This window comes from Sinocyclocheilus grahami, unplaced genomic scaffold, assembly GCF_001515645.1.
Source record: "Sinocyclocheilus grahami isolate Dianchi unplaced genomic scaffold, SAMN03320097.WGS_v1.1 scaffold176.1, whole genome shotgun sequence".
Taxonomy (NCBI): Eukaryota; Metazoa; Chordata; class Actinopteri; order Cypriniformes; family Cyprinidae; genus Sinocyclocheilus; species Sinocyclocheilus grahami.
In genome coordinates this window covers 2,751,290-2,762,265 of record NW_015505355.1, presented here as the reverse complement: position 1 = coordinate 2,762,265, position 10,976 = coordinate 2,751,290, and the positions used below count along the sequence as shown (strand labels likewise).

Below are 10,976 nucleotides of genomic sequence, written 5' to 3'. Positions count from 1 at the left end.
AAGAAACAACTAGAAGAAGAGGTAAAAAAGTTAAAAGCAGATACAAGACACCCACATGTATATATATATATATATCAAATAAATATATTATAAAGTTCACAAACTTGAAAAGTTTTTAAGATAGATTCTCTGTACGTTTTTGTAAGACTGCTCCTTTAAGGGTGTATCAGTAGTTTGAGGAAATAGGAAGTCAGTCCAGTAACATTTAGCACAAAGACTAAAAACAAAACAAAAGGCGTTTGTGAATGATGGCAGGAATAAAAGGTAAAGCTAAACGGCAACACTTTATAACACTTTTAACAAACCACGCCGATGCATCTGCTGTCGATATTAACCTAAGTCTTGTAGCTATACTTTGTTGAAGTTTCATAACTACAGACTGCTACGTAAAAGCTCGAAGTATAATGTAACTGCAGATTGGTTAGTTAAAATAAAATCTATTAAGTGTCATGAAGCGATGGAAAATAATACGTATTTTAATATCATATTCCGTATTTAACCGATGATAATCAAACTGAGAAGTGATCTTAAACATGAAAAATCACGGAATTTATTTATACGCAGTTTAGTCACCAAGTACGCCACTTCTGCAGTTGCGAGCTATGGCCGCGAGGGGGCCATACAAACTCACGCACTGTTGCAGTGCTCAAATCCTTGGCCCTTGACTAATCTGAATTATTGCTTTTCAGCTCTTGTTGCGTTATCCTTCAGTGGTGCACTTGGACTGACTTTTCTCCTTTTGGGATGTGCACTGGAACATTTTGGGTAGGTCTTCTGATTTAAAGATCTTAAGTGCTGTAATTGAAGATAACCTCTATGTGCTTCTTTCCTCACAGAGTGTACTGGCCAATGTTTGTCCTGGTCTTCTACATCCTGTCACCTATCCCAAATTTAATAGCCAGAAGGCATGCAGACGACTCTGAGTCAAGCAATGCATGCAGGGAGCTTGCATACTTCTTAACCGCTGGAATTGTGGTGTCAGCATACGGGCTACCCGTTGTGCTTGCACGAAAATCTGTGGTGAGTTCAGAATATGCTTTATGTCCTGCTTCGGTTTTATCTGGATCTTTTTATATGCTAAAAAGGAAATAGTTCAGCCAAAAATGACAATTCTGTCATCATTTACTCACCCTCAAGTTTTTCTAAACCTGTATGAGTTTCTTTCTTCTGTTTAACACAAAAGAAAGGTATTTTTAAGAATGTTGGTAACCAAGCATTTGACGGTAGCCACTGACTTACAAAGTATTGATTTTTTCTAAAAAAAATAAAAAATAAAACTGCCCCGAACACACAAAAACAAGAATAACAGAGAACTAGCGAAAAATTTAAAAACAAAAAGTAAAACAAAAATGTCCATATTAGACGTCACAGGTCGTTGGCATAGCTTTTGACTTCTTGACTAATGTTTATTAATAGCTTTTTTTATTTTAATATTTTCTGTTTTAATTTTGAATTTCGTTTGTCATTTTGCTGTGTTTTTGTTGTTGTTGTTTTTTTGTTATTTTCTTTATAATATATGTGTATTTGTAATATATATTTTAATATACAGTGGGTACGGAAAGTATTCAGACCCCCTTAAATTGTTCACTCTTTGTTATATTGCAGCCATTTGCTAAAATCATTTAAGTTAATTTTTTTCCCTCATTAATGTACACACAGCACCCCATATTGACAGAAAAACACAGAATTGTTGACATTTTTGCAGATTTATTAAAAAAGAAAAACTGAAATATCACATGGTCCTAAGTATTCAGACCCTTTGCTCAGTATTTAGTAGAAGCACCCTTTTGATCTAATACAGCCATGAGTGTACATTAATGAGGAAAAAAAATTAACTTAAATGATTTTAGCAAATGGCTGCAATATAACAAAGAGTGAAAAATTTAAGGGGGTCTGAATACTTTCCGTACCCACTGTATGTCTATATAGTTTTATTATAAAATGTTTTGTTATGCTGTATTTTATTTCAGGTAACAGTTTATTTCAAATAGTGATCATTTTAGTTGTGCTTTCAGTTTTATTATTTTTTAAATCAAATAATAATTTTTGACTTCATAAAATCAAATCGAGTCTGCATCAAATTTGTTGAGTAAAAAAAAAAAAAACGATATAAGGTTCAGCGTCTTTGTTTCTGCAGCAATATGTTTAGGATCTTCATATTAGTTCAGCACAGTCTGATCCAGTGTCAATAACAGGACAGATACAAGTCAGTTCATAAATACTGGACTTTAAATAATTACAAAATTACTATCAGCACGTTTTAAAAGTACTAAGTCAGTTCTTTAAATTAGTTTTTAGTTTAAACTCATCTAGGTAAGAACAAGCTCCAGTCAGAGGTGGTTTGTTCCTCCTGTACGTCCATCGGTGGACTCTGAGAGTCTTATGGCACTCCAGACGTTTGTGCTGTTGACCAAACGAGAGCCTCTGTTACCTGATGTTGAGCAGATTCTTTACAAAAGTTGAGGCTACCATCAAAATATCTTCTTTTTGGTTCAGCAGAAGAAAGAAACTCATACAGGTACAGAACAAGTGGATGGGGAGGTAATGATGACAGAATATTCGTTGTTGGCTAACAACATATAATACAATACAATACAACGTATAATTTTAGCGTATAATAAAAACATGTACAAGTCACGTTTAACCTAAAAAGAAAGAAAGAACGAAATATATTTTATTGATATATTTTGTATTTAAATTTATTTCATTTTTAACCAATTCATAATTTTTCATATTTTTTATACTATTTAGAGATGCTATTATAGTTCATTTATTAATATAGCAAGTTTATTAATAGCTTTTTTTATTTTAATATTTTCTGTTTTAATTTAGAATTTCGTTTGTCATTTTGCTGTGTTTTTGTTGTTGTTTTCAATTGTTGTATAATATATGTGTATTTGTAATATATATTTTAATATATGTCTATATAGTTTTATTATAAAATGTTTGGTTATGCTGTATTTTATTTCAGGTAACAGTTTATTTCAAATAGTGATCATTTTAGTTGTGCTTTCAGTTTTATTATTTTTTTAATCAAATATAATAACTGATGAGAATGTGGATATTTCTGCATTAATGAAAATTAGGGTCGATTAAAATGCAGATACCTTACTGGTTTTTGAAAATAGTCTGTCTTCCGTTCTTTAAATGATTATTTCTTGCTTCTTTAATCAGATTTCCAGGTCAAATATGACCCATACAGCTCATATAATAATAGCTTAGAGGGTTATAACAAAACAATTTTGTACAAGAGAAAGAACCTTCACTCTGGTGGCATTGATTATATTTCATTATATTTTTGGTCAGATTGCATTTAGTGCACACAGTGTCCTCAAAATGACTTAAAAGCTTATACAGACAGAATATGCTTTCTAAAATGGCAAACCAGACAGTACACTGAATGAATGAAACTAATGGCTGTCTTCCTCTGCAGATCCAGTGGGGCGCCTGTGGCCTGGTAATGGCAGGCAATTGTGTCCTTTTTCTGACCATTCTGGGTTTCTTCCTGATATTCGGAGGTGGAGATGACTTTAGCTGGGAACAGTGGTAAAACCTATCCGGAAGAAGAACATAACTACATTATATATTACGAAACTTTAAATAGCTTGCCGTGGCAATGCTGATTAGCCCAGGCCTTGACAGAGACTGTGTCCATTGCTTTGTTTTACTCTGGGTTATGGCTGCTTTGGTGCTCTGCTTCTGCCTTTTCATTTGCATTACATATGCATGGCCCTGTGTATACAATCATTTGCTTAAAAACGGTAATTATGAAGTTGCATTTATAGAAATATTGCATTTAAACTTGTTTGAACAGCAAAAAGGGTAAATCTCACAAAACCTGTATAGTGCAGTTTGGCTCATATTTACTCAAATCAAAAGCAAAAAACAATCAATTATGATTTGCTTAAATAAAATGAAGCCTGTGTTTGGAACATTTAAGATTTTTTTGTATTAAGTTTAAAATTAAGATTTCTTCCCCATCCCATCAACAGATGTGGGGGGTTTTTTCAACACAATGCAAAAATTATTTATTATTTGATATATTAAAAACAAATCATTTGATCGCTGTCATTTTTTTTAAATTTTGCGGTATTACACAAGAGGTTCGCAATCATTCGGAAAAAGTCCTAAAAGTAGGCTTCTACACTGTTTTTGTGAGATTCGTGCTCAAATAATTAATTTTAGTGTGAACTAGAAATCTTGTATGCAAGCCAATTAAACCATCATCAAGATTTAGAATTTAATAATACACAAAGGTAAGCATAGAATGAACATTTTTCTCTCTCCTTTTTTAGCAGCTTGAATTGTTAGTACTTAATTATCCTGATTAAATTATCATTTGCACTTGATATATAGGCCTGGCAGTTAAGAGGCATAATGAATTATAAAAACAATGCCACCTAAGAGCAATGCGTTGTGTTTGCAAACAGAAGCACTGTAACCATGGAAGTCTATGGAGTGTTTTTGTCTTGTCTTGGGTCTGTAGAAACGGGAAGAAAAGTTTTAAATGTGTGCAGAATACACTCATAACCAGCCTTTCAGTGATTATAGAATGCTTATTATAGTTGCTTTTTATTGGAACGGCATATGATTCATGAAATTCCAGAAACATTTTCTTACAACTGACATAATTCCACATCATAGCTTATGAAACACTATGACATGATTATGTAATGTAATATATTGTAGGCTATATAGTAAATTAATAGAATGTCTGCGATCCAGTTTCACCTGAAAGACACAGTGTTCAAGTTTAATGATTGACAGTTTCACACTACTGCTGTTGTCATTAATAGTTTATAAAGGATTATAAGTTTATCATTTTATCCACTGTATAAAATCTTCCTGTTTTGTTTCTTCAGAGGTTAGACTGACTTGTATAAGGGATGTTTTTGATATACCTTTGTGATCTTGTTTCAGCACTTTCAAACAATATCTATTTGATTATATGAATTTTAAAAAAACACTTGAATTTTTCATTTTTTGTCTTGTCATAAGTTTGTCTTTTTCAGTAACTCTATATAATTAAGCGCCACTGTTTATGTTTAAAATTGCACTCTTTTTGACCAATGTGACTTTAAATAATAGCGATGGCTTCTGTTGATGTCAAGTGCCAGACTACTTAGAGCAGCGGTTCCCAACCCTGGTCCTTGAGGCACCCCAACACTGCATGTTTTGCATGTCTCCTTAATCAAACACACCGGATTCAGATCATCAGCTCATTAGTAGAGACTGGAAATGCCTGAAATTGGTGCGTCAGAGAAAGGAGACATGCAAAATGTGCAGTGTTGGGGTGCCTCCAGGACCGGGTTGGGAACCACTGACTTAGAGAGCGGAGAAATACAGACCAGAGGATGGCTGTTCAGTGAGTGTAACTACCGTAATATATAAGGTCTGTTTCAAAGACATGTTCACACTGAAATATAATGCATGTGAGTGACAGCACAATGACAGATTTGAATTTACATCTGGTTTACTTCCCATGTTTGTTACAGACACAGGATGCCAATGCAGAGAGTAAAGATGTTACATACGATATTTTTGTATCTGGAGGTGGCAGATATTGTAGGAGTGTGTGCAGAGTAACTGAGAAACCACTGAAGCTTGCAGTTAAGAGGCATAATGAATTATAAAAAAAATGCCACCTAAGAGCAATGCGTTGTGTTTGCAAACAGAAGCACTGTAACCATGGAAGTCTATGGAATGTTGTTGTCTTGTCTTGGGTCTGTAGAAACGGGAAGAAAAGTTTTAAATGTGTGCAGAATACAATCATAACCAGCCTTTCAGTGATTATAGAATGCTTATTATAGTTGCTTTTTATTGGAACGGCATATGATTCATGAAATTCCAGAAACATTTTCTTACAACTGACATAATTCCACATCATAGCTTATGAAACACTATGACATGATTATGTAATGTAATATATTGTAGGCTATATAGTAAATTAATAGAATGTCTGCGATCCAGTTTCACCTGAAAGACACAGTGTTCAAGTTTAATGATTGACAGTTTCACACTACTGCTGTTGTCATTAATAGTTTATAAAGGATTATAAGTTTATCATTTTATCCACTGTATAAAATCTTCCTGTTTTGTTTCTTCAGAGGTTAGACTGACTTGTATAAGGGATGTTTTTGATATACCTTTGTGATCTTGTTTCAGCACTTTCAAACAATATCTATTTGATTATATGAATTTTAAAAAAACACTTGAATTTTTCATTTTTTGTCTTGTCATAAGTTTGTCTTTTTCAGTAACTCTATATAATTAAGCGCCACTGTTTATGTTTAAAATTGCACTCTTTTTGACCAATGTGACTTTAAATAATAGCGATGGCTTCTGTTGATGTCAAGTGCCAGACTACTTAGAGCAGTGGTTCCCAACCCTGGTCCTTGAGGCACCCCAACACTGCATGTTTTGCATGTCTCCTTAATCAAACACACCGGATTCAGATCATCAGCTCATTAGTAGAGACTGGAAATGCCTGAAATTGGTGCGTCAGAGAAAGGAGACATGCAAAATGTGCAGTGTTGGGGTGCCTCCAGGACCGGGTTGGGAACCACTGACTTAGAGAGCGGAGAAATACAGACCAGAGGATGGCTGTTCAGTGAGTGTAACTACCGTAATATATAAGGTCTGTTTCAAAGACATGTTCACACTGAAATATAATGCATGTGAGTGACAGCACAATGACAGATTTGAATTTACATCTGGTTTACTTCCCATGTTTGTTACAGACACAGGATGCCAATGCAGAGAGTAAAGATGTTACATACGATATTTTTGTATCTGGAGGTGGCAGATATTGTAGGAGTGTGTGCAGAGTAACTGAGAAACCACTGAAGCTTGAATATGATGGGTATGAGAAAGCAAGCCATAAGATTTTTCTGGATTGTTGCACCTGTGTGGTCTGTCAAGGTCAGGTGATCACCTTCAACATCTCAGATGTTTATTTATTTATCTGGAGATCTTGGTCTTCAGAATCTCAATTCAGCTCCTGTTAATGTCGTCATAATTGTTTTTGATAATAATTTTGATTATATTTGGGCCATAAATGGAATTAATTCACTTTTGGAAATTTTGGCAAACAAGACAAATAAAATACATTCATTTTGGCAAGAAAAAGTTTTTTTTTTCTTGTTTTAAGCTTCATGTCACTTTATTCATATATTCTCTATATATTCTCAAGTAATTTTGGCCTCTGATTTTAAAGGGGTCATAGGATGCCCATTTTCCACATGTTGATATGATTCTTTAGGGTCTTAATGAAAAGTCTGTAACATAGTTTGGTTACAATTTCTCAATGGTAATGTAAAAAACACCCTTTTTACCCTGTCAAAAACAGCTCTTTTCGGAGCAAGCCATTTTTGTAGCATTTTCCTTTAAATGTTAATGAGCTCTGCTGACCCCGCCCCTCTCTTCCGAGCTGCTCTCAGAGAGACTGTTTACTTTAGCCGCATTCATCGTGAAACTTGCTAATTAGCAATTATTAGGAAAGGCGATTTGCAAAGATTCTTTACAAAACATTATACGCACTTCTTCTGTAGATGAGGCTGGATCATGAATGTTTCGCGCGAACATTTATGCATTTATGTAGATCGGGGGAGCATTCCCTTCAGAAACAAATGTAATCCACTGCAAGTTCAGCGGCTCAGATGTTGGGAGTAAATGACAACTGCTATGTTCATTATTACATCCAACAACAGAACACCTCAATTGCTTAGGAGACATTCTTGTCTACATCTGCTCCGGCGGTGAAACAATGGCGGACTGATGACAGTCACTCAGGGCGGGTCTAAGGTAAGACACCAGTCCAGTCTGTGCTGAACTGCTACGGTCAATCAAACTATCGTGGGAGGGGCCTGTCTTTGTGACATCACACAGACAGGCATCTGCGATCGGCTCGATTTGAGAAAGGGGAAAACATTTAACATTTATCATTATAGGGTGGTTGTGTACACACACTGCCAACACACATTTCAGTTCAAACAACTTGTAAAAGTGCATGTAGCATCCTATGACCCCTTTAAGTTTTTTTTTTTTTTTTTGGCCTGTATTACTTTGAAACAAAATAATACAGTAGTTATTTAAATCAGTATTAGTCATATTGACTATTTTTAGGATAGCTTTTGCATCCCTTTTTAATCTTGAAAGCTTCAGTCCTGGTTGCATGGAAAAGAGACACCGTATGTCATCACTTAATATTGAATATTGTCACTAAATACATGTGCATAAAACACACAATTTGTCAAATGAGTTAGAACATTTTGGTCTCTGATTTTAGGTTTTTGTTTTTTTTTTGCCTGTATTTTAACTCTGTGCAGAAAATAATACAGTAGTTATTCAAACCGGCATTAGGCATATTGACTTTTTATGATAATTTTATGATGTCTTTGCATCCCTTTTTAATCTTGAAAGCTTCAGTCCCAGTATATTGTAATTGCATGGAAAAGAGACACAACATGACGTCCCAAAATACTGAATATTTGTTCAATACACACAATTTAATTTGTCAAATAAATTAGAAAAATAAAATTCATTCAGATATATTCTAGCAAGTAATTTTGTAATTGCATGGAAAAGAGACATCACTAAATATTGAATATTGTCACAAAATACCTACCTATGCATAATAATACACATTTCTTTATTCATACAGTAGTTATTTAAACTGGTATTAGTCATATTTACCATTTTTATAAACATATTATTATGCTTTTGCATCCTTTTTTTAATCTTGAAAGCTTCAGTCCCAGTTGATTGTAACTGCATAGAAAAGAGTAACCAGTGCATACATTAAATTTTCATTTTACATGCTGCATATTGCTTTTAAAAATGGACCTCATTAGATAAACTTTAAAATAGCTAGACTTCTCTATACTAGGCAAAACCCCAGGCATAATGTATTGCAAGAAAGCAGCTAAAGTTTCAAATATATTCTATACTTTAATGATGGAGGGATTAAATGACAAAATATCACAGAAAACCTGCCTGAAGACAGGAAGACAGACCTGTCCTGCTGAGCTGTGTCTTTCTCTAGACGCTTCTCTCGTGCTCAGATTCAAATAAATAAATGAGTGGTCTGCAGACACTGGCCCTAACGGCAGTGGTGCCACTTGCTAATGACCTTCCCTGGGGAGTTCTGCTCTATTTTTAAGCGCAATCAAAGTGGACAGAATGAATGATGATATTTAAAGAGAGGAAGCCTGGTCTTCAGAGGTGTCCGAAAGCAGATAAGAAACATCTTGTAACATATTCATGGTTTTGATTATAAAAGATGGCAAAATATATACCCAAAATTATATATTTTATTTCGAATATTGATCTATTGTTATAATGGGACATATCCTGATTAAAGAGGGAAATTGGGTAGCAACGTTCTGCAGGGTTGGCAAACTGACAAGCATTTGAAATACAAGAGCATCATTCATAAGAGACTGCATGATGTTTACTTTCAGAAAACATCAATGAATAAGCATATCTGAATGCTTAGTCACATGCATTCATGCCTTCAGAAAAAAAAAACCTAATGCTTAATTCTGAGACACTGGAGAGATACAGGATAGTTCTTCTAAAAACAGTGGCTGTGGGTTAGGAAAGGGCCCTCCAGTGGTCATGAATCTCTGCACCTCACAACCGTTGCCTGGAAACAGCCCGGTGAAACTCTGATTTATTTATTTCATTCCTTTACCACGTTTTACTTGTTCTGTTTTATTTCATTTCATATTTACTCATTAGGTAACGCTGACCTTACGTGACTTTCTGACACACTGCAGGTGGTTTGGCTGCAATCTCGTGGGTTTGTTGATGTGTCTCAAACACAACATATAAGGCAACTTACTGTACGGAGGACTACATATAGAGATGAAAGCTCGATGGAAGATCATGAAACTTGACTGCACATTTTACCAGACACAGTTATGACCTTGAATAGTCACTTTTAATCTAATTTTAACTAATTTTAATTACTTATGTAAATAAGTTTCTTTGAAAGTTTCTTTATGAAAAGATAGATAGATAGATAGATAGACGGACAGACGGATGGATGGAAGGATGAACAGACAAACAGACAGATAGTCATAGTCAGACAGACAGAGAGAGACAGACAGATAGATGGGTGGACAGATAGATAGACAGACAAATGGATAGAAGGACGAAAAGACAGTTAGTTAGATTCTAAGTTAGTTAGATAGTCAGACAGACAGAGAGAGACAGATGGATGGACGGACAGATAGATAGATGGATGGATGGAGGGACAGATGATAGATAGATAGATAGACAGACAGACAGACGGACGGACGGACGGACGGATGGATGGATCAGATAGATAGACAGACGGATGGATATAAGGACGAAAAGACAGTAAGTTAGATTCTAAGTTAGTTAGATAGTCAGACAGACAGACAGAGAGAGACAGATGGATTGACTGACAGATGGATGGATAGATAGATAGATAGATAGATAGATAGATAGATAGATAGATAGATAGATAGATAGATAGACAGACAGACAGACAGATGGATGGATAGAAGGAGGGACAGATAGATAGTCAGACAGACAGAGAGAAACAGATGGATGGATGGATGGATGGATGGACGGACGGACGGACGGATGGATGGAAGGACGAACAGACAAACAGACAGATAGTCATAGTCAGACAGGAAGAGAGAGACAGACAGATGGGTGGACAGATAGATAGACAGACAAATGGATAGAAGGACGAAAAGACAGTTAGTTAGATTCTAAGTTAGTTAGATAGTCAGACAGACAGAGAGAAACAGATGGATGGATGGATGGACGGACGGACGGACGGACGGATAGATGGATGGATGGAAGGATGAATAGACAGATAGTCATAGTCAGACAGACAGAGAGAGACAGACAGATAGACGGATGGACAGATAGATGGATGGATAGATAGATAGATAGATAGATAGATAGATAGATAGATAGATAGATAGATAGATAGATAG

The 10,976-nt window shown here is 35.1% G+C and overlaps 1 protein-coding gene across 1 annotated transcript; it reads left to right on the top strand.

Moving 5' to 3' along the window:
* The first annotated feature begins 163 nt into the window (after positions 1-163).
* Positions 164-5,187, top strand: LOC107593783 (leptin receptor gene-related protein). The gene is made up of 4 exons (XM_016283659.1): positions 164-264; positions 690-765; positions 837-1,020; positions 3,434-5,187. Exons 1-4 carry the CDS (start codon positions 246-248, stop codon positions 3,548-3,550), a joined length of 396 nt encoding a protein of 131 aa, XP_016139145.1. The 5' UTR covers positions 164-245; the 3' UTR covers positions 3,551-5,187.
* The last annotated feature ends 5,789 nt before the right edge of the window (positions 5,188-10,976 follow it).

What these genes read in the sequence shown, in the direction of transcription:
- LOC107593783 (XM_016283659.1), top strand. An exon ending in TGTGCACTGGAACATTTTGG is followed by an intron (nt 766 to 836) that starts GTAGGTCTTCTG and finishes CTTTCCTCACAG; the next exon opens with AGTGTACTGGCCAATGTTTG. An exon ending in TGCTTGCACGAAAATCTGTG is followed by an intron (nt 1,021 to 3,433) that starts GTGAGTTCAGAA and finishes CTTCCTCTGCAG; the next exon opens with ATCCAGTGGGGCGCCTGTGG.